The 26,191-nt window shown below is 38.2% G+C and overlaps 1 protein-coding gene, 1 long non-coding RNA gene and 1 other non-coding gene across 7 annotated transcripts in view; 1 reads left to right on the forward strand and 2 right to left on the reverse strand.

Moving 5' to 3' along the window:
- LOC105486921 (COPI coat complex subunit beta 1) overlaps positions 1-26,191 on the forward strand; it is a 48,049-nt gene that overhangs the window by 20,153 nt on the left and 1,705 nt on the right. For both annotated transcript variants that reach the window (XM_011750059.3, XM_011750060.3), the window contains exons 11-20: positions 27-172; positions 2,419-2,515; positions 3,509-3,669; positions 4,814-4,934; positions 10,096-10,323; positions 10,803-10,982; positions 19,404-19,548; positions 20,789-20,908; positions 24,157-24,302; positions 25,167-25,256. In XM_011750059.3, the coding sequence (XP_011748361.2) occupies positions 27-172; positions 2,419-2,515; positions 3,509-3,669; positions 4,814-4,934; positions 10,096-10,323; positions 10,803-10,982; positions 19,404-19,548; positions 20,789-20,908; positions 24,157-24,302; positions 25,167-25,256 (1,434 nt within the window). The remainder of the gene's footprint in view (positions 1-26; positions 173-2,418; positions 2,516-3,508; positions 3,670-4,813; positions 4,935-10,095; positions 10,324-10,802; positions 10,983-19,403; positions 19,549-20,788; positions 20,909-24,156; positions 24,303-25,166; positions 25,257-26,191) is intronic.
- Positions 781-842, reverse strand: LOC112427599 (U7 small nuclear RNA). Its single transcript, XR_003019283.1, has one exon. It is a non-coding gene; the product is annotated as a U7 small nuclear RNA (small nuclear RNA).
- LOC112427588 (uncharacterized) overlaps positions 5,129-26,191 on the reverse strand; it is a 125,627-nt gene continuing 104,564 nt past the window's right edge. For all 4 annotated transcript variants that reach the window (XR_011610801.1, XR_011610803.1, XR_011610800.1 and 1 more), the window contains 2 exons: positions 20,015-20,173; positions 5,129-5,422 (listed from right to left, as the gene is read on the reverse strand). This is a non-coding gene — a long non-coding RNA (uncharacterized lncRNA). The remainder of the gene's footprint in view (positions 5,423-20,014; positions 20,174-26,191) is intronic.

The following is a 26,191-nucleotide window of genomic DNA, read 5'->3' on the forward strand; positions in this document are numbered from 1 at the left end:
TTCCCTTTTTTTTTTTTTTCTTTTAGTTAATGGAATTTCTCAGTGACAATAATGAAGCAGCAGCTGCTGATGTCTTGGAGTTTGTTCGTGAAGCCATTCAGCGCTTTGATAACCTGAGAATGCTTATTGTTGAGAAGATGCTTGAAGTCTTTCATGCTATTAAATCTGTCAAGTATGTTTAAAATACATTTAAATGTGAGGTCAAGTAAGCATTGTATCGGTTTTTATCTTTAAAGGGTCGGTTGATAGAAAATAGAATGCAGAGGACAATCAAGCTGAAATAAGACAAGTGTAACAACAAGCATCATGCTTCCTCTACTCTCAGTTAATCCACAATATATGGCCAAAAATAATTTTTTTTAGGAGTGATTTAGTTCAGTGTCTCTATTCTGATTTTCTCTAAAACATTTTGAATCTTAAAGTAACTAAAGAGCATATTTCTAAATGTCATCACTTTTTGGCTATTACTATTATTTGTATCTTCCTTTCACATTTAATGAAGAGAAAGATTGAAAATGCAACCTAAATCTGTCTTTTCCTTCAGAGAGCCTTTGCTAATGAGAAAGGACTGTTGCATCTAACTTTTGCTTCATTTAAAGCATTTGATAGATAGTCTATAACAGACTTGAAGTATGTCTAAGATAGGAAGGAAGGGACAAGTACAAAATTGTTTTTATGATATGAAAATATATTAATATTTATGGAAGTGAACAGAACAGGATTTACTTCTTTTGTGAAAAAAAAAATCATATTAAGGATTTGCTTTTTTTTCTTTTGTGGGAGGGCTTTCCAGCAAAAACTGGAAAGCCTGCTAAACAAATTTTAAAAGAGCTATAACACTAAGGATTTGTTTTTAACAGCCATAATCTCTTAGAGCTTTGGTTTCTATAATTAATTTTTTCTGAATAAATTTAATTAAAATCTTAGGGGAAAGATGACTAAGGACTTTATTCAGTTTAACATTGTAAACTAAAGAATTGTTGGCTGGGTATGGTGGCTCACACCTATATTCCCAGCACTTTGGGAGGCCAAGGTGGGAGGATTGCTGGATGTCAGGAGTTGGAGACCAGCCTGGGCAACATGGTGAGACTTTGTCTCTATTTATTTTTTTAATCTAAATGAATGAATGAATGGTTGCTTTCTTTACTATTTTTTTTTTACTGATCCCTTGTACTTCTTTTGTTTCCATTGTTTAGTTCAACACCTTGCCTCTCTTTTCAGTGACTGAAAATAAAAAGTGAATTACTTTGTACATTAAAACAATACATTCCTGGTTTTCTTTTTTTATTTTATTTTATTCTTTTTTTTTTTTTTAAAGAGAGATGAGGGCCTTGCTCTGTTGCCCAGGCTGGTCTTGAACTCCTGGACTCAAGCAATCCTCCTACCTCATCCTCCACAGATGTTGGGATTACAGGTGTGAGCCACCATGCCTGGCCATAAAATAATACATTTCTTATAATAGTAAGTGATAAAGCCAAATTTACCTTCACTGTGTCCTAAATGGACACTTTTCTGTGAAACATTTTGGTATTTTATTTTTACTGCTAGTTTTACCAGTTTTAGAATGTTCCTAATAATTAATAAGAACAGTTATTTTACTTTTAATCTTTGTGATTTCTGGAGAGAACTGAAACCTAGATTCTTTCTGAAATGTTTATCTAAAATACTTTAGAACTGCAGAATCTTGTTGGTTTTTGTTTTTTGTTTTTTCGTTATTGAGACAGAAACTTGCTCTGTCACCCAGGCTAGAGTGCAGTGGCACGATCTCAGCTCATTGCAACCTCCGCCTCCTGGATTCAGGCAGCTCTTTTTTTTTTTTTTTTTTTTTGAGAGGGAGTCTTGCTCTGTCGCACAGCCTAGAGTGCAGTGGTGCAATCTCAGCTCACTGCAACTTCTGCCTCTCATGTTCAAGCGATTCTCCAGCCTTAGTCTCCCAAGTAGCTGGACTGCAGGCACCTGCCACCGCATCCAGCTAATTTTTTTTTTTTTGTATTTTCTTGTATTATCAGTAGAGATGAGGTTTCACCATGTTTGTCAGGCTGGACTTGAACTCCTGACCTCAGGTGATCCACCTACCTCAGCCTTCCAAAGTGCTGGGATTACAGTAGCCACTGTGCCCGGTCTCAAGTAGCTCTTATGCTTCAGTTTCCTCAGTAGCTGAGATTACAGATGTGCACCACCATGCCCGGCTGATTTTTGTATTTTTAGTAGAGATGGGATTTCACCATGTTGCCCAGGCTGGTCTCGAGCCCCTGGGCTCAAGTGATCTGCTGGCCTTGGCCTCCCAATGTGCTGGGATTACAGGCATGAGCCGCTGTGCCTGGCCCTTGTTTTTATTTGTGCTTAAATTAACAAAGAAAGATCTCTGCTTCAAGATTTGTCTGCCAAGTTCACGTTTCAGATCTTGTATTGCCCTAGGATTTACCGAGGAGCATTATGGATCCTGGGAGAATACTGTAGTACCAAGGAAGACATTCAGAGTGTGATGACTGAGATCCGCAGGTCCCTTGGAGAGGTATGTTTTACTTTAGTAAATGCTACTTTATATGGTAGTTTTTCCTTTAGGAAAATCTGACTTTTTTGTAGTGATTTGCTTTTGTGTTTTTACTTACATTATTTACACTCTAGGTTAGATTTTGTTTGAACAAAATATTCTGTTTATTAAAAAAAAAAAAAATTCAGAAGCAGCAGCTTGTAAAATTCTGCTTTAGCCTGTATTTTGAAGGAACAATGCCTTAGAGTAAGTAAGTCTGATTTTAGAATATTTATGTACTAAAACTGACAGTATTCTTCATCCTAACAACCTTATGGTAGAATAGAAAGAGCAGTGGACTCATTGTCAGGAGACCTGACAATTAGTTCTAGTCATTGTTCTGTCCACAGTTAGCTGGAGGACCTTGAATATAAGTTCCTCAACCTAACTAGACATCAGTTTTTTTTCACCTATAAAATAAACAAATTAAAATAGGTAATAATTAAATACTCTTAGTGCTCTTACATTAGATGATGGACCGGTATTGAGTAATAAATACATAATAGCCATTCAGTTAATTTAAAAGTTGATGAATTTATTATGTACAAATAAGTCAGATTTATTTCATTTTAGAAGGATGAGTACTGTTTTGGTTAAAATTTCAAGAAAAGGAATGAAGAAGAGGAATAAGGCTTAATGACCATCTACTTTGTGTTAGACACTGTCCAGTGCATTTTTCTATTAGGTAAAATGTGTGGAAAGAATTAAGATTTCCACTTAACAGATTAAGAAACTGAGGTCCAAAGTAGTAAGTGGCAGAGTGAGAATTCAAACCCTGGAATATCCATCTCTGAAGCCCCTGTTCTACCCACTACATTGTCCTGGGAAGGAAATAAATTGAAAGCAGAGTTCCCAGTTCCAAAAATCCCATTAGGGTAATGGGATTTCTTTTTTAGAGAAACAATCAAATATTTAAATATAATTTTGCTTGCTGTTGATACTATTACTAAAATGATGTTTCCAATTGACTTTTAGATCCCAATTGTAGAGTCAGAAATAAAGAAAGAAGCTGGTGAATTAAAACCTGAAGAAGAAATAACTGTGGGGCCAGTTCAGAAATTGGTTACTGAAATGGGTACCTATGCAACTCAGAGTGCCCTTAGCAGTTCTAGACCCACCAAGAAAGAGGAAGACAGGTAATGTATGACACATTATTACTCTGCCAGCTGTACTATTTTTATTATTACTTTTGTATGTAAAACAGTCAAATGATTTCTTTTCCCTTGTTTTTGCAACCAAAATGAAAATATTTGCCATTTAAGGTACTTGAGAAGAGGAAGACGTTTAAGTTCATCCCCCTAGAAATTGTATTGATGGTTTTAATCTTCTGTCCCTTCCAGTGTTTTTATGGAAATAACTGTTCTGTTTAAACTCAAATTATTTTTACTCAGAAAATGCTAAGTGGGGGTAACTGATGATATTTGAGTTTTGTTGTTTATTAGCATCTGAAAACATTTTGAAGATTTTTCAATTTCTAAATGATGGAATAAAATTGTGCATTTTTCTATTAAGTAAATTTTAATGGTGAAGATGGTGAAATCTATGCCTAAAATTTTATTGAATACCCACTAAGTGCTAGGCATTGTGCTAAGTAGTATAGTCTTGACAATAAGCCTTTGAGATAGAATATATTATCTCCATTTTATGGAAGAGGAATTTGAGACTTAACTAGTAGATAAATAGGTAAGCTGGAATTTGAATGTACTTCATTAGCTGCAATTACATATGCCCTTAATTAAATATTTTATCTTTCCATATTCTGTTGGCTTTTGTGTCATTTGAAGATAAATTTTTTTTTTTTGAGACAGAGTCTTGCTCTGACGGCCAGGCTGGAGTGCAGTGGCACAATCATGGCTCACTGCAATCTGTCTCCTGGGCTCAAGCAATTCTGTTGCCTCAGTCTCCTGAGTAGCTGGGATTACAGATGTGTGCCACCATGCCCAGCTAATTTTTGTATTTTTAGTAGAGACGGGGGTTTCACCATGTTGGCCAGGCTGTCCTCGAACTCCTGACCTCAGGTAGTCCGCCTGTCTTGGCCTCCCAAAGTGCCAGGATTACCGGCGTGAGCCACTGCACCTGGCCAAAGTTATGTTTTAAAGTCATGTATTACTTTTCTTTTTCCTTCTTTCTTCTGGGAGCTAAGGTGTTAGTTAACTGAGGTATTCTTATCACTGAAGGATGGTAGTAAGAGTGTTTAATAGGCCTATATCAATCATTTATGCAAAAGCTGCATGCTGCTTAACAAGTTGGTGGGTTTGATTTTCCTTGATTGCTTTGCAGACCTCCCTTGAGAGGATTCCTTCTGGATGGAGATTTCTTTGTTGCTGCATCCCTTGCCACAACTCTGACCAAGATTGCATTGCGCTATGTAGCTTTGGTTCAGGAGAAGAAAAAGCAAAATGTAGGTTCATTTATTGTACATTTATGCAACAATTAAACATTGAGTGCCTACTATATGCATTGAACAGTGAGGTATGCAGAAATTAATACCAAGTTTCTATCATGGAAGAGTTTATGATTTAATAGCAGAAGTGGACACGATAATACATTACTCTAAAATTGATAAAGTATCTTCCTCTTCTGTTTGGACTTTAAAAAAATTAAAATTGACAAAGTGATATAATAATAATGTCATGTGATTATTCCAGTGGAAGAGATAAAGGATTTATGAAGTCACTTCAGTTTGCTAGGATTAGTTCAGGACCAGCGAAGGAAGTGTCCTTCTCTCCAGCATCTGCATCCATTCGGTTATTGTCTGTTTTATCCCAGAATGTCTTTTAAATTATTCTCATCTGTAGTTCATACCTTCGTTGTAGCTTCTGACTGTTGTGACCAAACACCCATTTACAATGGTATGCAGTTTGTCCTCCATATTCACAGCTTCTGCACCTGCAGATTCAACCAACTATGGATTGAAAATATCTTTTTTAAAAAACGATAAACAGTAAAAATAATAGAAATTTGAAAACAATACAGTGTAACAATTATTTACATAGCATTTACAGGCATACTTCATTTTATTGTACTTTGCACATACTGCTTTTTTTTTTTTTTTTTTTTTTTTTAAATAAATGCAGGTTTGTGGGAACCCTGAGTTGAGCAAGTCTGTTGGCACCATTTTTCCAAATAAGCATATGCTCACTTCATATGTCTGTATTACATTTTGGTAATTCTCACAGTGTTTCAAACTTTTTCATTATTATTACATCTATTATGGTGATCTGTGATCAGTGATCTTTAAAATGTTATTATCATAGTTGTTTTGGGATGCCAGGAACCATTCCCATATAAAGCAGTAAACGTAATAATTGTTGTGTGTATGTTCCGACTACTCCACCAACTGGCTGTTACCCCATCTCTCTCCTTCTCCTTGGGCCTCCCTACTCCCTGAGATACCACAATATTGAAATTAGGCTGGTTAATAATCCTACAATGGCTTCTAAGTGAAAGGAAGAGTCACATGTCTTTCACTTTAAATCAGAAGTGAGAAATAATTAAACTTAATGAGGAAGGCATGTCAAAAGCTGAGGTAAGCCAAAGGCTTCTTTTGCCAAGTAGGTAGCCAAATTGTGCATGCAAAGGAAACACTCTTAAAGGAAGTAAAAGTGCTACTCCAGTAAACATGGGAATGATAAGAAAGAGAAACAGCTGCCGGGCGTGGTGACTCATGCCTGTAATCCCAGCACTTTGGGAGGCTGAGGCGGGCGGATCACGAGGTCAGGAGTTCAAGACCAGCGTGGCCAACATGGTGAAATTCTGTCTCTACTGAAAATACAAAAATTAGCTGGGTGTGGTGATGGGCGCCTGTAATCCCAGCTACTCAGGAGGCTGAGGCAGGAGAATTGCTTGAACCTGGGAGGTGGAGGTTGCGGTGAGCTGAGATCACGCCACTGCACTCCAGCCTGGGATACAGAGCAAGACTCCGTCTCAAGAAAAAAAAAAAGGGAAGAAAGAAAGTTAAATAGCTTTGTTGCTGATAGCAAGTTTGAGTGGTATGGATAGAAGATCAAACCAGCCACAAGATTCCCTTAAGCCAAAAGCCTAATTCAGACTAAGACCTTAACTCTCTTCAATTCCATGAAGGCCGAGAGAGGTAACGAAGCTTCAGAAGAAGAGTTAGAAGTTAGCAGAGGTTGGTTCATGAGGTTTAAGGAAAGAAGCCTATCTTCATAACATAAAAGTTTGACATGAAGTAGCAAGTCCTAATGGAGAAGCTGTAGCAAGTTATCTGGAAGAGCTAGTTAAGATCATTGGTGAAGGTGACCACATTAAACAACACATTTTCAGTGTAGACTAAACAACCTTATATTGGAAGAAAGTGCCATCTAGGACTTTGGTAGCTGGAGAGGAGAAGTCAGTCCCTGGCTTCAAAGAATAGGCTGACTCTTGGTAAGGGCTAATACAACCAGTGAGCAAGTTGAAGTCATTGCTCATTTCCCATTTTGAAAATCCTAGGGCTCTTAAGAATTATGCTTAATCAATTAGCTGGCCGTAGTAGCAGGCGCCTGTAGTCCCAGCTACAGGGGAGGCTGAGGCAGGAGAATCGCTTGAACCCAGGAGGCAGAGGTTGCAGTGAACTGAGATCGCGCCACTGCACTCCAGCCTGGGAAACAGGGTGAGACTCTGTCTCAACAACAACAACAAAAAAAAGAATTATGCTTAATGTACTCTGTCTGTGCTCTGTCAGTGGAACAACAAAGCCTGGATGTCAGCACATCCTCTTTACAGGATGGTTTAATAAGTATTTTAAGCTCACCATTGAGACCTACTGCTCAGAAATAAAAGACTCCTTTTTAAAATATTACTGTTCATTGACAGTTTTGCTGGTCACCCAGGGGCTTTGATGGAGATGTAGAAAGAAATTAATGTTTTCATGCCTGCTAACACAACATCCATTCTGCAGCCACAGATCAAGTTGTTTCAACTCTTATTATTTAAGAAACAGAATCCATAGACCATTTGTGGTAGTAGGGCAAAGTTGGTTACAATGTCCTACCACAGCAATTTCTGACATTCAAATTGGGCCTGTATAAATGGGACTCCTTTTGATTCCTTCAGCTTTGTATTATGTTGGTTATCTAAACAGCAGGTTTGTAAATTGAAACAGTTTCACTCACATCACTCGTATTTCCTTGGTTTTTGGAGACTTAACAGCTTGGTCTAAAAAAAAATTTTTTTTTTAGATGGAGTCTCACTCTTGTTGCCCAGACTAGAGTGCAGTGGCATGATCTCAACTCACTGCAACCTCTGCCTCCCGGGTTCAAGCGATTCTCCTGGCTCAGCCTCCTGAGTAGCTGGGATTACAGGCACCTGCCAGCACGGCCATCTAATTTTTTTTGTATTTTTAGTAGAGACTGGGGTTTCACCATGTTGACCAGGCTGGTCTCGAACTCCTGACCTCAGGTGATCCGCCCACCTTGGCCTCCCAAAGTGCTGGGATTACACAGGCGTGAGCCACTGTGCCTGGCCAGGTTTTTTTATGTTTTTGTTTTAATTCCATTATAAGAAAAGCCATAAATGAGAGCCAGGTAATTTACAAGATATATTATCCCTTGTCAATTGATTTGATTTATGAGCAGTAATTTATTTTGTAACTCTCTTGTGGGCATTTATTCAGGTCTGGTCAGTGTAATCTTTAAAGTATGTTTTTTAAAAACCTCCAATATTTTTTTATCGCAGAGTTGAATTTGCTTTCCTCTCCTGGTTGTGTCACTTCTGGAAGTTGAGAATGTTTACGGGTATCTGCTTAGAAGAACCAGTTTCTTGTAACATACCAAGTTAATAATGTTTGCACTGTTTGGTACAAGAAGTTTGGTTGCTTATGATTTCACTGGCACTCCTTCATTTATGCCACTTCCAGCATTCTTTATTTATTTGTGTAGGACTGAGTTTCTGGTATCATATATCTTTTGCCTAAAGAATTTGCTTTAACTTTTCTTACAGTGCAGATTTGTTGGCAACAGATTCTACTAGTTTTTGTCTGGAAAAAGTCTATTTTTTGTACACTTTTGAAAGTTACCTTTGTGGGTATAGGATTCTAAGTTTTCTGGGTTTTTTCCAGTAGTGTAAAGATAAAGCTCCCTTGTCTTCTGGCTTTTTGGTGAGAAGTCTGCTGTCGTTCTTATCTCCCTGGGTGGAGAGAGAGAGAGAGGGGTGTGTGTGTGTGTGTGTGTGTGTGTGTGTGTGTGTGTGTGTGTGTGTGTGTGTGTGTGTGTGTGTGTTTCTTCCACTGGTTTTAAATTTTCTCCTTTTCACTGGGTTTCAGTAGTTTGATTAGAATGTGCCTTAGTGTGGTTTTCTTCATGTTTCTTGTACTTGTTCACTGAGCTTGTTGGGTTTGCAGGTTTATATCTCCATTGGGAAATTTTCAGTCATTTCCTCAGATTTATTTTCTGTCCCCTCCTTTCTTTCCTCTCCTTTTGGAGACAGTATCCAAGCCTGGAGGATATATACTTACTCTTCTGCTGGTTTTTCCCCAGGCCTCCAGTAGTTTTTCATGCATGTGTGCAGATCAATACTCAGTCAAAGGCAGTTTGGCAAGGGCATAGAGCATATGTGTCAGGATAATGCTACATGAGACTAAAAAATTAAGTTGCAATCACTTGTGGAAGACTTTGAATAGCAGGCCAAGTAATACGAACTTCGGTGTGAAGGCTGACATTCATTAAAGGTATTTACATGGGGAGTGAAATGATTGGTACAGTATAAAAATTGAGATGGCAGCATCAGGTGATCACGCTTAGCAGCACCAATAATTGAACAGCCTAACTTTAGGTACCTTGTGATGCAATACAGTGTGAAATATAAAACATCACCTATCTGGTATTCTAATCAAAAGTGTGGGATATTCTATAAAACAACAGGCCTCAGTTCTTTAAAAAAGTTACTGTGATTAAAAACAAAAAGGCAGAGAACTGGTCTAGATTAAGAGGGATGAAAGAGAACAATCAAATAAAATGCATGAAGCTGATCCTGAATTTAAAAAATAAAAACATTTTTAAGACAATTTAGGGAGATTTATTTGAATTCAGAGTATAGAAGCTGTATTTTGGGATTGTTGAATTTTTCAGGTGAGAAAATGAAATTGTGGTTTGTAGGAAACTGTTCTGACTCTTAGGAGATGAATGCTGAAGTATTTTTGAGGTGAAGACTTTTTCACATGTCAGCCCAAAAAAGTAAGTGTACATATATAGAATAGGTAAGCAGATATGGCAAAATGTTAACAGATGGTAAAGTATATCATTCTTTTAACTTTTCTGTAGTTGGGATTAAAAAGGACAGCATCAGCATGTGAAGTGGTTACAGAGAAGGACTGGAGCAAAGGAAAACAGTTAAAAAGCCGCTGCTGTCTCTAATTGAGGATTAATGCAGGTCTTAGAGAGTGGCAGTTAAGAGTAGAAAGGAAGGAGAAGAATGCAAAAACAGATATGGACATAAAATCCAAAGAATTTGAAGTCCTATTCAGGTGAAGTGAAAATTTAGATTTTGAGTTATAATGAAGTGACATGATTGCAATCTGAGAATCACGACAGTATCAGTAACCCATTTCTCTACTTTTTTAGTCTTTTGTTGCTGAGGCTATGTTGCTCATGGCTACTATCCTGCATTTGGGAAAATCCTCTCTTCCTAAGAAGCCAATTACTGATGATGATGTGGATCGAATTTCCCTGTGCCTCAAGGTCTTGTCTGAATGTTCACCTTTAATGAATGACATTTTCAATAAGGAATGCCGACAATCCCTTTCTCACATGTTATCTGCTAAACTAGAAGAAGAGAAATTATCCCAAAAGGTAAGGTATATATGATGAGGCAACAAAAGCGCTTTGTGTCTCTGGGTGCAGTGGCTTACGCCTGTAATCTCAGCACTTTGGGAGGCTGAGGCGGGAGGACTCCTTGGGGCCAGGTGTTCGAGACCAGTGTGGGCAACATAGCAAGCCCCTGTCTCAACAAAAAATGAGAGAATTAGCCAGGCATGGTGATATGTGCCTTCATCCCAGCTACTTGGGAGGCTGAGGAGGAAGTATTGCTTGAATCTAAGAGTTCGAGGCTGCAGTGAGCTGTGATCACACCACTGCACTCCAGCCTGGGCAAGAGAGTAAGACCCTGTCTCAGGAAAAAAAAAAAAAAAAAGAAAAAGAAAAGTGCTTTGTGGGTTTTCTCGTTGTTTTGTTGATTTTTCAGTCTTTATATGTGAGGGCTGTCTCTGTTAAAGTCCTCTAAAAACTATCTTTTCATATTAAAGAGAAACTTTGTTATATTCTCAACACAGAAAGAATCTGAAAAGAGGAATGTGACAGTACAGCCTGATGACCCCATTTCCTTCATGCAACTAACTGCTAAGAATGAAATGAACTGCAAGGAAGATCAGTTTCAGCTGAGTTTGCTGGCAGCAATGGGTAACACACAGAGGAAAGAGACAGCAGATCCCCTAGCATCTAAACTTAACAAGGTAACAAAATGTCTGATAGACTCTAAATTACTTAAATTGGCTCCTTAAGGAAGTTGTTAGTCCTGCTGTTTTTAAAAGAAAGATAACTATTTTGTCAAGTCACTGTGATAGGTCCATTAAACCTCAGTTAAAACTCAAAAGCTGATGAAGTACCTTACTACTATATGTGATAGTACCGTAAGTCCATCAGATGGTTTAACTCGATCCAGTAGTGTGTGGAATCATAGACCAATAAGTAGAAGTTGAGGGAAGGGGATCCTTAAAGGTTAACTGAGGTTTTTAAAGGGAAGCTGAACAGGCAACAGCCCTGGTCTCTTTCCACACCTTGATCTCACCTTCTCTTATTCTCTGCTACTTTAAACAGAGCAATTCTATTATTATATTCTTAATATTTTGAGTTCCATATAGAATTTTATTAGGAAAATGATTCTTCTCCCTTAAATACATAAATTGAAGAATCAGTGATCTCGTTTAATCCCTCATCTGTTAGACTGAACAGTCTTACATTGCTTTTGTTTAAGATAAGGTCAGTAGCAGAATTGGAACTACTAAAACAATTTCCCTTAAAATTGGGAATCGATATCAATAATACTACATTTATAAAATTTTTTTAGTTTTTTTGAATTGTAGTTAAAGTTGCAAAAGATTTGCCATTTTAACCCATTTGTAAGTGTACAGTTCTGTGGCATTAATTAAATTCACATTGTTATGCAGCTATCTCCAGAACTGTTTTCATGTTGCAAAGCTGGAACTATGTCCATTAAATGATAACTCCTCATTCCTATTTCCCCTCAACCCTACTTACCCCCAGTCACCATTCTACTTTCTGTCTCTGTGATCTTGACAATTTTAAGTACCTCATAGAAGTGGAACAATACAGTATTTTTCCTTTTGTGGCTGGCTTATTTCACTCAGTATAATATCTTCAAGATTCATTCATTTTATAGCATGTATCAGAAATGCCTTCCTTATTAAGGCTGAATAATATTACCTTGTAAGTATATGCCACATTTTGTTTATCCATATATCCATCCCTGGATACGTGGATTGCCTTTTGGTTACTGTGAAGTATGCCGCTGTTAACACAGATGTACAAATATCTGTTCAAGTCCCTGCTTTTAGTTCTTTTGGGTATACATCTAGAAGCAGAATTGCTGGATCATATGGTAATTGTACTTTTAATTTTTTGAGGAACCTCCATGATGTTTTTCATGGTAATTACACTATTTTACATTCTTTTTTTCTTTTTTTTATTCTTTAAAAAAAATTTTTTTTTTTAATACTTTAAGTTCTAGGGTACATGTGCACAACGTGCAGGTTTGTTACATATGTATACATGTGCCATGTTGGTGTGCTGCACCCAGTAACTCGTCATTTACGTTAGGTATATCTCCTAATGCTATCCCTCCCCCCTCCCGCCTCCCCACAATAGACCCCGGTGTGTGATGTTCCCCTTCCTGTGTCCAGTGATCTCATTGTTCAGTTCCCACCTATGAGTGACAACATGCGATGTTTGGTTTTCTGTTCTTGCAATAGTTTGCTGAGAATGATGGTTTCCTGCTGCATCCATGTCCCTGCAAAGGACACGAATTTTATGGCCGCATAGTATTCCATGGTGTATATGTGCCACATTTTCTTAATCCAGTCTGTCACTGATGGACATTTGGGTTGATTCCAAGTCTTTGCTATTGTGAATAGTGCCACAATAAACATACGTGTGCATGTGTCTTTATAGCAGCATGATTTATAATCCTTTTAGTATATACCCAGTAATAGGATGGCTGGGTCAATGGTATTTCTAGTTCTAGATCCTCGAGGAATCACCACACTGTCTTCCACAATGGTTGAACTAGTTTACAGTCCCACCAACAGTGTAAAAGTGTTCCTATTTCTCCACATCCTCTCCAGCACCTGTTGTTTCCTGATTTTTTGATGATTGCCATTCTAACTGGTGTGAGATGGTATCTCATTGTGGTTTTGATTTGCATTTCTCTGATGGTGAGTGATGATGAGCATTTTTTCATGTGTCTGTTGGCTGTATGAATGTCTTGAGAAGTGTCTGTTCATATTCTTTGTCCACTTTTTGATGGGGTTGTTTGATTTTTTCTTGTAAATTTGTTTGAGTTCTTTGTAGGTTCTGGATATTAGCCCTTTGTCAGATGAGTAGATTGCAAAAATTTCCTCCCATTCTGTAGGTTGCCTCTTCACTCTGATGGTAGTTTCTTTTTCTGTGCAGAAACTCTTTAGTTTAATTAGATCCCATTTGTCAATTTTGGCTTTTGTTGCCATTGCTTTTGGTGTTTTAGACATGAAGTCCTCGCCCATGCCTATGTCCTGAATGGTATTACCTAGGTTTTCTTCTAGGGTTTTAATGGTTTTAGGTCTAACATTTAAGTCTCTAATCCATCTTGAATTAATTTTCGTACAAGGAGTAAGGAAAGGATCCAGTTTCAGCTTTCTACTTATGGCTAGCCAGTTTTCCCAGCACCATTTATTAAATAGGGAATCCTTTCCCCATTTCTTGTTTTTGTCAGGTTTGTCAAAGATCAGCTGACTGTAGATGTGTGGTATTATTTCTGAGGACTCTGTTCTGTTCCATTGGTCTATATCTCTGTTTTGGTACCAGTACCATGCTGTTTTGGTTACTGTAGCCTTGTAGTATAGTTTGAAGTCGGGTAGCGTGATGCCTCCAGCTCTGTTCTTTTGGCTTAGGATTGTCTTGGCAATGCGGGGTCTTTTTTGGTTCCATATGAACTTTAAAGCACTTTTTTCCAATTCTGTGAAGAAAGTCATTGATAGCTTAATGGGGATGGCATTGAATCTATAAATTACCTTGAGCAGTATGGCCATTTTCACAATATTGATTCTTCCTATCCATGAGCATGGAATGTTCTTCCATTTGTTTGTGTCGTCTTTTATTTCACTGAGCAGTGGTTTGTAGTTCTCCTTGAAGAGGTCCTTCACATCCCTTGTAAGTTGGATTCCTAGGTGTTTTATTCTCTTTGAAGCTACTGTGAACGGGAGTTCATTCATGATTTGGCTCTCTGTTTGTCTGTTACTGGTGTATAAGAATGCTTGTGATTTTTGCACATTGATTTTGTATCCTGAGACTTTGCTGAAGTTGCTTATCAGCTTAAGGAGATTTTGGGCTGAGACGATGGGGTTTTCTAAATATACAATCATATCATCTGCAAACAGGGACAATTTGACTTCTTCTTTTCCTAACTGAATACCCTTTCTTTCTTTCTCTTGCCTGATTGCCCTAGCCAGAACTTCCAACACTGTGTTGAATAGGAGTGGTGAGAGAGGGCATCCCTCTCTTGTGCCACTTTTCAAAGGGAATGCTTCCAGTTTTTGCCCATTCAGTATGATATTGGCTGTGGGTTTGTCATAAGCAGCTTTTATTATTTTGAGATACGTTCCATCAGTACCGAATTTATTGAGAGTTTTTAGCATGAAGGGCTGTTGAATTTTGTCAAAAGCCTTTTTATTGAGATAATCATGTGGTTTTTGTCTTTGGTTCTGTTTATATGCTGGATTACGTTTATTGATTTATGTATGTTCAGCCTTGCATCCCAGGGATGAAGCCCACTTGATCATGGTGGATAAGCTTTTTGATGTGCTGCTGGATTCAGTTTGCCAGTATTTTATTGAGGACTTTTGCATCGATGTTCATCAGGGATATTGATCTAAAATTCTCTTTTTTTGTTGTGTCTCCTCCAGGCTTTGGTATCAGGATGATGTTGGCCTCATAAAATGAGTTAGGGAGGATTCCCTCTTTTTCTATTGATTGGAATAGTTTCAGAAGGAATGGTACCAGTTCCTTCTTGTACCTCTGGTAGAATTCGGCTGTGAATCCATCTGGTCCTGGAATTTTTTTGGTTGGCAGGCTACTATTAATTATTTCCTCCATTTCAGAGCCTGCTATTGGTCTATTCAGGGATTCAGCTTCTTCCTGGTTTAGTCTTGGGAGAGTGTAAGTATCCAGGAAATTATCCATTTCTTCTAGGTTTTCTAGTTTATTTGCGTAGAGGTTTTTATAGTATTCTCTGATGGTAGTTTGTATTTCTATGGGGTCGGTGGTGATATCCCCTTTATCATTTTTTATTGCATCTATTTGATTCTTCTCTCTTTTCTTCTTTATTAGTCTTGCTAGTGGTCTATCAATTTTGTTGATCTTTTCCACAAAAACAGTTCCTGGATTCGTTGATTTTTTGGAGGGTTTTTTGTGTCTCTTTGTCCTTCAGTTCTGCTCCGATCTTAGTTATTTCTTGCCTTCTTCTAGCTTTTGAATATGTTTGCTCTTGCTTATCTAGTTCTTTTAATTGTGATGTTAGGATGTCAATTTTAGATCTTTCCTGCTTTCTTTTGTGGGCATTTAGTGCTATAAATTTCCCTCTACACACTGCTTTAAATGTGTCCCAGAGATTCTGGTATGTTGTATCTTTGTTCTCATTGGTTTCAAAGAACATCTTTATTTCTGCCTTCATTTCATTATGTACCCAGTAGTCATTCAAGAGCAGGTTGTTCAGTTTCCATGTAATTGAGAAGTTTTGATTGAGTTTCTTAGTCCTGAGTTCTAGTTTGATTGCACTGTGGTCTGAGAGACAGTTTGTTATAATTTCTGTTCTTTTACATTTGCTGAGGAGTGCGTCACTTCCTACTATGTGGTCGGTTTTGGAATAAGTGCAATGTGGTGCTGAGAAGAATGTATATTCTGTTGATTTGGGGTGGAGAGTTCTGTAGATGGCTATTAGGTCTGCTTGGTGCAGAGTTGAGTTCAATTCCTGGACATCCTTGTTAACTTTCTGTCTCGCTGATCTGTCTAATGTTGACAGTGGGTTGTTAAAGTTTCCCATTATTATTGTATGGGAGTTTAAGTCTCTTTGTAAGTCTCTAAGGACTTGCTTTATGAATCTGGGTGCTCCTGTATTGGGTGCATATATATTTAGGATAGTTAGCTCTTCCTGATGAATTGATCCCTTTATCATTATGTAATGGCCTTCTTTGTCTCTTTTGATCTTTGATGGTTTAAAGTCTGTTTTATCAGAGACTAGGATTGCAACCCCTGCCTTTTTTTTTGTTTCCATTTGCTTGGTAGATCTTCCTCCATCCCTTTATTTTGAGCCTATGTGTGTCTCCGCATGTGAGATGGGTCTCCTGAATACAGCAAACTGATGGGTCTTGACTCTTTATCCAATTTGCCAGTCTGTGTCTTTTAATTGGACCATTTAGTTCATTTACATTTAAGGTTAATATTGTTATGTGTGAACTTGATCCTGTCATTGTGATATTAGCTGGTTATTTTGCTCATTAGTTGATGCAGTTTCTTCCTAGCATCGATGGACTTTACATTTTGGCATGTTTTTTTCAATGGCTGGCAACGGTTGTTCCTTTCCATGTTTAGTGCTTCCTTCGTGATCTCTTGTGGGGCACGCCTGTTGGTGACAAAATCTCTAAGCTTTTGCTTGTCTCTAAAGGATTTTATTTCTCCTTCACTTATGAAACTTAGTTTGGCTGGATATGCAATTCTGGGTTGAAAATTATTTTCCTTAAGAAGGTTAAATATTGGCCCCCACTCTCTTCTGGCTTGCAGAGTCTTTGCCGAGAGATCTGCTGTTAGTCTGATGGGCTTCCCTTTGTGGGTAATCTGACCTTTCTCTCTGGCTGCCCTTAACATTTTTTCCTTCATTTCAACTTTGGTGAATCTGACAATTATGTGTCTTGGAGTTGCTCTTCTCGAGGAGTATCTTTGTGGCGTTCTCTGGATTTGAATGTTGGCCTGCCTTACTAGGTTGGGATAGTTCTCCTGGATGATATCCGGCAGAGTGTTGTCCAGCTTGGTTCCATTTTCTCCATCCCTTCCAGGCACACCAATCAGACATAGATTTGGTCTTTTCACATAATCCCATATTTCTTGGAGGCTTTGTTCATTTCTTTTCACCCTTTTTTCTCTACACTTCTCTTCTTGCTTCATTTCATTCATTTGATCTTCAGTCACTGATACTCTTTCTTCCAGTTGATCGAGTCGGTTACTGAAGCTTGTGCATTTGTAACGTAGTTCGCGTGTCATGGTTTTCATCTCTATCAGTTCTTTTAAGATCTTCTCTGCATTGATTATTCTAGTTATCCATTCATCCATTCCTTTTTCAAGGTTTTTGGTTTCTTCGCGCTGGTTACATAGTTCCTCCTTTAGCTCTGAGAAGATCAACTGAAGCCTTCTTCTCGCAATTCGTCAAAGTCATTCTCCATCCAGCTTTGTTCCGTTTTTGGCGATGAGCTGCGTTCCTTTGGAGGGGGAGATGCGCTCTGATTTTTTGAATTTCTAGCTTTTCTGCACTGCTTTTTCCCCATCTTTGTGGTTTTTCTCTGCCTTTGGTCTTTGATGATGGTGACGTACTGATGGGGTTTTGGTGTGGGTGTCCTTTCTGTTTGTTAGTTTTCCTTCTGACAGTCAGGACCCTCAGCTTTAGGTCTGTTGGAGTTTGCTTGAGGTCCACTCTGGACCCTGTTTGCCCGGGGTATCAGCAGCGGAGGCTGCAGAAGATAGAATATTGCTGAACAGTGAGTGTTGCTGTCTGATTCTTGCTCTGGAAACTTCATCTCAGGGGTGTACCCAGCCGTGAGAGGTGTGAGGTGTCGGTCTGCACCTAGTGGGGGATATCTCCCAGTTAGGCTTCTCAGGGGTCAGGACCCACTTGAGCAGGCAGTCTGTTCGTTCTCAGATCTCAGCCTCCGTACTGGGAGAACCACTGCTCTCTTCAAAGCTGTCAGACAGGGACATTTACATCTGCAGAGGTTTCTGCTGCTTTTTGTTTAGCTATGCCCTGTCCCCAGAGGTGGAGTCTACAGAAGCAGGCAGGCCTCCTTGAGCTGTGGTGTGGGCTCCACTCAATTCGAGCTTCCCAGTGGCTTTGTTCACCTACTTAAGCCTCAGCAATGGCGGGTGTCCCTCCCCCAGCCTCGCTGCTGCCTTGCGGTTAGATCTCAGACTGCTGTGCTAGCAATGAGGGAGGCTCTGTGGGCGTGGGACCCTATGGGCTAGGTGTGGGGTATAATATCCTGGTGTGCCGTTTGCTAAGACCCTTGGTAAAGCGCAGTATTAGGGTGGGAGTTACCCGATTTTCCAGGTGTTGTGTGTCTCAATTTCCTTTGGCTAGGAAAAGGAATTCCCTTCCCCTTGCACTTCCCCGGTGAGGCGATGCCTCGCCCTGTTTCATCTCTCACTGGTCGGGCTGCACCCGCGGAGTAGCATTGACTGTCTGACACGCCCCAGTGAGATGAACCTGGTACCTCAGTTGAAAATGCAGAAATCACCCGTCTTCTGTGTCGCTCACGCTGGGAACTGGAAGCTGGAGCTGTTCCTATTCAGCCATTGGGCGCCCCCACTATTTTACATTCTTACCAGCAGTGCACAAGAGTTCCAATTTCTCCATATCCTTGCCAATACTTGTTTTGTTTTTTTGATGATAGCCATCTTAATGGGTATGTGAAGTGGTATCTCACTGTAGTTTTGATTTGCATTTTCCTAATGATTAGTGATGTTGAGTGTCTTTTCATGTGCTTATTGGCCATTCATATATCGTCTTTGGAGAAATGTTTGTTCAGGTCCTGTGCCTGTTTTTAAATTGGGTTGTTTGGTTTTTTTGTTTGAATTTTAGGAGTTCTTATATTCTGGAAACTAACCGCTTAATCAGATACATGATTGGCAAATATTTTCTTATATTCTGTAGGTTGCCTTTTCATTCTGTTGATAATATTTGATGCACAAAAGTGTTTAATTTTGATGTTTAATCTATTTTTTCTTTTATTGCCTATGCTTTTGGTGACAGTATTACATTTTTAAAGTGCTATACTTTGGGTGTGTTTAAATTTGGAGTGGGAGAGCATTTGTAATTTTATCTTTGTGGCATTACAATCATTTCTTACTATATAATCTGTTTAGTTCCTCAGTTTGTGGAGCAAAGACTACCACATGATTTGGATTTTATTTGTATCCTGAGTTTCATAGATCAAGTAGTGAGTTTAGATACTTACTGAGGGATTTAAATGAAAGTGTATCCAAATTTATTTAGTTGGTTAAATTGGGATAATGTTTAATGTATTTGCTAAATATATTTAACATTTTTCTGCTATTGAACTTATAAGCTCAAAAGTCAACATATATAATACCTTATACTGACTTATTGAGCTTAAAAACAAATAGATGTCTGGATATCATCTTAAACTCTAGGACCTGTTATTTCTAATATTCTGTTTTCAATTTCCATTTCTGCATTACAAAACAATTTTATTTTACCTATCTCAAAATGACTTCTAAGCAACTCTGTTAATAACCTACCAGACTTAGTCATTTGGCTAGGATATGTTTGGTGAAATTGCATCTGTCATTTTATTATGTCTTTGTTTTTATTTTGATAGGTCACCCAGTTGACAGGTTTCTCAGATCCTGTATATGCAGAAGCTTACGTTCACGTCAACCAATATGATATTGTCCTGGATGTACTCGTTGTGAACCAAACCAGTGATACTTTGCAGAATTGCACATTAGAATTAGCTACACTAGGTGAGGAAATTTACCATTCAGGAAAGAGATTGTCACATAGTAGATCTTTATGACAGATTAAGGGAGGTGCACAGGTTTCAGAATAAAAATTCTCTCTTGAACCTTTTCTGACATTTTGAATCAAAGCTTAGTTTTTCATTTATCATTTAGTTCCCTTAAACTCCAGTTTTCTGAACCTCTTGTCATACTGACTGTTTTATGCTCTTGGCACATTCAGATGGATTCATTTAATAAGCTTAATATAGCAAATGTCAGTATTTCTAGATATCGTATAAGCTGTTTAAGTCACAGATTGACCAGGTAGCTCACTTAGTTTATTTCTAATTGCTTCATTACAGAACTAAGTTATTTTCTGAATGCATAACTGTTAAATACCACATGTGACCAAAGTAATAAATCATATCACATTTAGCAATATGAGATGTATTTTTTTTCTTAATAAAGACACATGAGTTAGACTGCTTACCTCCACATCTGGTTTTGAAGTTGGAAAATACAAAATTGTATATGGGAACAGTGCAGTACCCCCATCAGATTTCATATGGCTTATGCAAGAGTTAAGGAACTTCAAGATATCAAGGGGAAAACATACTTTTGCCCTGTTGTCCTCAGCATAGCTTGATGGCTGTATAAAAAAACATGTTTCTTAAGCATTTACAAGTCTTTTTGCAGATTGTTTTATCTTTCTTCATAATGAAATGTATAGTTTAAGACTTAAGCTTTTTGAGAAGTTTGCATTCATTCATTGAAATAAAATGACCCCAATCTCTACAAAAAAATCAAGAAAATTAGCCAGGTGTGGTGGGCCACTCCTGTAGTCCCAACTCCTCAGGAGGCTGAGGTAGGAGGATTGCTTGAGCCTGGAAGATCAGGGCTGTAGTGAGCTATGATCATGCAGTTGCACTCCAGCCTAGGTAACAAAGCATGACCCTATCTCAAAATAAATAAATAAATGGTAGGCTCAAAGTATCCTCCCTTCCCACAAATTAAATATGGAATTACTCTGAGATGCCTATTACCTTTTAAAAGAAAATATGCGTATTGATGGTGAATAATAAGGATGGTTAAGTGGTTTCTTTATTTTGTCCTCATTATATTTGATTCATACTCTTCTCATATTTGTCCTTATTTTCCTAGAAACTATTAAGCTGCATACATTTAAGGTTTTATGGTTAATGTGTGTGTGCGTGTGTGTGTGTATATATGTGTTTTTTTTTTAACCATATCCCAACTCTTTCAGGGGATCTGAAACTTGTGGAAAAGCCATCTCCTTTGACTCTTGCTCCTCATGATTTCGCAAATATTAAAGCTAACGTCAAAGTAGCATCAACAGAAAATGGAATAATTTTTGGTAATATAGGTAAGGTGCTGTTTTATGGCATGTAATGGTTGAATATTTTTACTGAAGAATTTCTATAGTGAGTAGCTGGGGACATTGTAGGAGGAGAGGATCTAAATCCATTTATTCATAATTTATGAGACACTTTCTATGGTACCAGGCATTGTACTATGTTCTGGATGTACAGAAATGAACCAGATAGGGTCACTGTCCTCAAGAAACTGTTAGGCAAAAGGAGGAGCTAGCTAAGGCAATATATAATTGTAGTCCAATGCGATACAGGATGGTTTATATACTGTATGCTTTGAGGTTAAGGAAAAAAAATGCTAACAGTGTGGAAGGCTTTATAAAGGGAGATGGTATGTTATCAAAGGATAATATTTTACCTGAGTCATTTGTTGCTAGACACACAAGGGCATCTCAGACCTAGGGATTAGCTTATATAGAGTCATTCAGTCAATAAGCTTATTTTATTGCAATTTCTGTCATAAGGATAGGGCTACCATGGTGAGGAACAAATGAGAGATTATGGTCGAGTAAGGGAAAACAGATACATAAAATAAATATGTGCAATATGTAATGGTAAGTGCTGTGAAAAAAATAAGTATACCTGTACTAAGTAAGGTAGGAATCCATAAAGGGATTTGGTCAGTTCTCAGAGTGGTGGGTGATTGGGAGAAAAGGTTATAAAAGGCTTCATGGAGGAGCAAGTACTCAGTAGAAGACTACAGATAGACAAGGATGCAGTTAGAACAAATGCAAAATGATTTGATATACTTGGAGTTCAGAATGGGTTGGAGGATGATGGGCGGGAAAAAAAATGAAGTTCGGAAGGTTAGTGGGAGCCATATTTTACTTGTCATGCTAAGGATTTCAGATTTTTATCTGTGGAGAGAGGAAACATTGAGGAATTACAAATGAATGACTTATAGCCTTATATCTTTTTGCGACAGTACTATAGAAGATTGACTGGAAGAGGCAGGAAGATTAATTAGTAGACTATTATAGAAGCCCAAGTGAGAGATGACAGAGGACTTGAGCCAACACAGTAGTGGAATGGAGAGAAGGACGAATATAACGTTAAAGATAAGGTTAATGATTGAAGAGGAAGTGGCTAGAGTAACCCTCAGATTTCCAGATTGGGTTTATTGGGTTGTTTATGTCATCACCAAAACAGGAAATTCAGGAGAGATGAACAAACTTTAGAGAGACATAATAGGTTAAATCTTGAGCAGGTTCGGTATTTAAAGTGTCTAAAGATATTCAGGGACAGTTTGATGTGAGTCTGGGACACGAACAAGAGGTCTAAACTAGAGATAGGCTGGGTGTGGTGGCTCACACCTGTGATCCCAGCATTTTGGGAGACGGAGGCAGGCGGATTACCTGAGATCAGGAGTTCCAAGACCAGCCTGGCCAACATGGCGAAACCCCGTCTCTACTAAAAATACAAAATTAATTGGGCATAGTGGTGCACGCCTGTAGTCCCAGCTAACTTGGGAGGCTGAGGCAGGAGAATAGCTTGAACCCATAAGACAGGTTCAGTGAGCCAATATCGCACCACTGCACTCCAGCCTAGACAACAGAGTAAGACTCCGTCTCAAAAATAAGTAAGTAAAAATAAACTAGAGATAAGTATTTGTTTAAAAGCCATAGGAATAGAAGAAATCACCTGGAGAGAGCATAAAGACTAAAAAGAGGGGAGATACGAAAACAGAATCCAAGCAAACAGCAACACTGAAAGCTTGGTCAAAGGAGAATCGCCTACAAAGGTATCTGAAGTGTGGTTAGAAAAGTAAGGAGAAACCTGAAGCTCCACAAGGTAAAATAACTTTAGTTATTAGAGTCTGAAAGAGAGGTCCTTTGGTTTTGGCTATTAGTGATTTTAAAACATTTCTTGTGGGACATCTTGGTCATTGGTGGTAGGTTGAAGACTAAATACGACATGAAGAAATCCAGGTAGTGTAGACTATTCTGAGTGTAGGAACTTGGCTTTGATAGAAAAAAGAAAGGGCAGTACCAAGAAAAGAAGGCAAGAATGAGTGAGGATTTATTTTTTGAAGATAACAGAGAACCTCAAGTATAGTTATAGACTATAAGGGAAGAAAGTTGGTAGAGAATGGGAAAGTAAAGACATAAGAATGAAAGAGATAATGATTGGAGTGGGGTCCTGGACCAAAGCAGGAATCACAGATGGCAGGAAGTATTAATCTTGAAGAAAAGAGGCAGTACTTCTCTGATACGTATGAGAGGGAAGGATATGAGAGTGGATTCCAAGAGAGAGAGTTGTTTTTAGATGTGGGGCTGAAATTAAAGGAGCTTATTCTTGGTAGCCTCAGTTTTCTCTGAAAGAGTGTAAGAATGTCAAGAAAAGAGCCTAGAAAGAGGAATGTAGGCTCCAATCAGATTATAACTCTACTTTGGAAGAGATGGTCATAGAAGCAAATATAGTCAGCCTTCTGTATCCTATCCATGGGTTCCACATCCATGTCTTCAACCAGCCACGAACTAAAAATATTTAAGAAATAAAAATGGATGATTGTGTCTATACTGAACATATATAGACTTTTTTCCTTGTTATTATATCCTAAACAATACAGTATAACTATTTACATAGCATTTATGTTGTATTAGGTACTATAAGTAAGCTAGAGATGATTTAAAATATATGAGAAGATGTGTATAGGTTATGCAAATACTATGCCATTTAATATCAGGGACTTGAACATCTATAGATTTTGGTATCCATAGGGAGTCCTTGAAGCAATTCCCCGTTAATACTGAGGGATGAGTAATCTTGTATCATTAAGTAGTGTGGGTCAGCAATATTTATTCAAAAGTATTAGTTAAGCACCTCCTATGGGAACATCATCTACTTGTATATCCACTGCAGTGCCTAGTATGCTGCAACTGCTATGTAAGTACTCACTGAATTGAATTATTTGTTTAACCACAAAAAACAAAGTGTGCCAGAGTTTGAATCCTATCCCCACCACTTATCAGTTGTGTGGTCTGGAACAACTTACTTAACTACTCTGTGCTTTCATTTCCTCTTATGTAAGATGGAAAATAATAATACTGTCAATAGAATTGATGGGAGTATTAAACAAGTAATATTTGGAAAGCATGCAGAATAGAGCACTGTACATAATAAGTATTATATAAACAATCTTATTGTTAATAGTGTAGTTATTTGGATATTTGGATATTAAGATTTTTTAAATTCAAGTTTGCCCCAGTGATTGCGAATCTTTTTGTATGTGTAATTGCAGTTTATGATGTCTCTGGAGCAGCAAGTGACAGAAATTGTGTGGTTCTCAGTGATATTCACATTGACATCATGGACTATATCCAGCCTGCAACTTGCACTGATGCAGAATTCCGTCAGATGTGGGCCGAATTTGAATGGGAGAACAAAGTTAGTCCTTGGGAGATTTTCTTATACTCCTTTATCTTTCTTCCTTTTGCCTGCTGTTGAGGAGTCTGCTAATAAAATTAATCTCGCTAAAAAGTGTTTAACATGAAAAGCAAATAGTCTTTCAGTATCTGTTCTTGCAAATTAGCCTTAACTAAAAATCATGTAAGTAGTTTGGTAATTTGCTGTTAGACAAATTACCAAATTACCTATAGGTTTAGACATTATAGATAATATTCCATCCCTTCTATGTATGACCAAGAGTTTACCATTTAATCTAGTGCCCAAAAAAGGCTTTATAAAGTTCATGGTCTGTTGAGGAGCCTTGACTTTTATTAGAAATATTCTATATGAGGCTGGGCACATATCATGCCTGTAATCCCATCACTTTGGGAGGTCAAGGCAGGGAGATTGCTCACGCTCAGGAGTTCTAGACCAGCCTGAGCAAAATGGTGAAACTCCATCTCTACAAAAAAGAACAAAAATTAGCCCAGTGTGGTGGTGCATGCCTGTAGTCCCAGCTACTTTGGAGACTGAGGTGGGAGGATCACTTGAACATGGGAGGTTGAGGCTGCAGTGAGCTGAAATCATGCTACTGCACTCCAGCCTGGGTGACAGAGTGAGACCCTGTCTCAAAAAAAAAAATATTCTGTGTGTTTCATACTGAATCTCTGTGAAGGTATCTTTATTGGGAAGTACTGATACCAACCTACAGCTTGTTGGATTTTATAGATGTTATTTAGTTTCTTGGTGTCTACTCTTTCCAACCTAAACAGTTGGAACAAGTTTTTAATAAGACATACCAGTGATTCACAGCTTTCTCATAGTAAGATTTATGATCTCCTTGACTTTTTTTCCTCTCTACAGGTGACAGTTAACACCAATATGATTGATTTAAATGACTACTTACAGCACATATTAAAGTCAACCAATATGAAATGCCTGACTCCAGAAAAGGTAAAATTTGACTAGGAAATTCTGAAATCTGATGGAATGGTAGAGTAGGTTCCTGGCCTTCCTGTATTTCCTCTAGCACATTTTTGTTATTCAACATGCAGTGCCATTCTGGGATGTCTAAAAGAGGTTATCCCATGGAATGTTTGAGTCCGCTTACCTCTTTCTATTGGAATATGCCATCCTAGTGCAGTGACCCAACCGAATAGTCAGATTAATTTTTTTTGTTTTCTTTTCAGTCTTCTCCCCCATTCAGCTAGAGGCACATTCTAAAATAGTTTATGCTGCGCATGGTGGCTCATTCCTGTGATCCTAGCACTTTGGGAGGCTGAGGCGGGCAGATCACCTGAGGTCACGAGTTTGAGACCAGCCTGGCCAATATGGTGAAACCCCGTTTCTACTAAAAATACAAAAATTACCCAGGCGGGATGCTGTGTGCCTGTAATCCCAGCTACTTGGGAGATTGAGGCAGGAGAATCACCTGAACCCCACGGGGTGGAGGTTGCAGTTAGCCACGATCGCACCACTGCATTCCAACGTGGGCGACAGAGTGAAACTCTCTCAAAAAGATAAATTAAATAAAATCGTTTATTTGTAATACTGGATTAGAAAATGTCCATGAGCTCTTCCGTGGGCTCTGATTGTTTGTTAAAATATATGTGCTCTAATACTTTTTGCTATGTTTGTGTGTGTATGAAAAAAACTAGAAAAAAAAATGAAGCTGGAGCGCTAAGGAACTTTTTTTCTTTATGTAAAATTTCTATAATGTTATATTATTCATTTTATAAATAAAATAATGTCTGCTACCAAACAGGTAGGTTTTAATTTATATATTACTTTATTTAGCATATACTGAGTCCAACAAAAGTAGTCTCTTCCTTCATGGCACTTAAGGTCTGATATGGGAGGCAGTCAAGCACGTTAAGTAAACAGAATAT

The sequence above is a fragment of the Macaca nemestrina genome, chromosome 12, assembly GCF_043159975.1.
Source record: "Macaca nemestrina isolate mMacNem1 chromosome 12, mMacNem.hap1, whole genome shotgun sequence".
Taxonomy (NCBI): domain Eukaryota; kingdom Metazoa; phylum Chordata; class Mammalia; order Primates; family Cercopithecidae; genus Macaca; species Macaca nemestrina.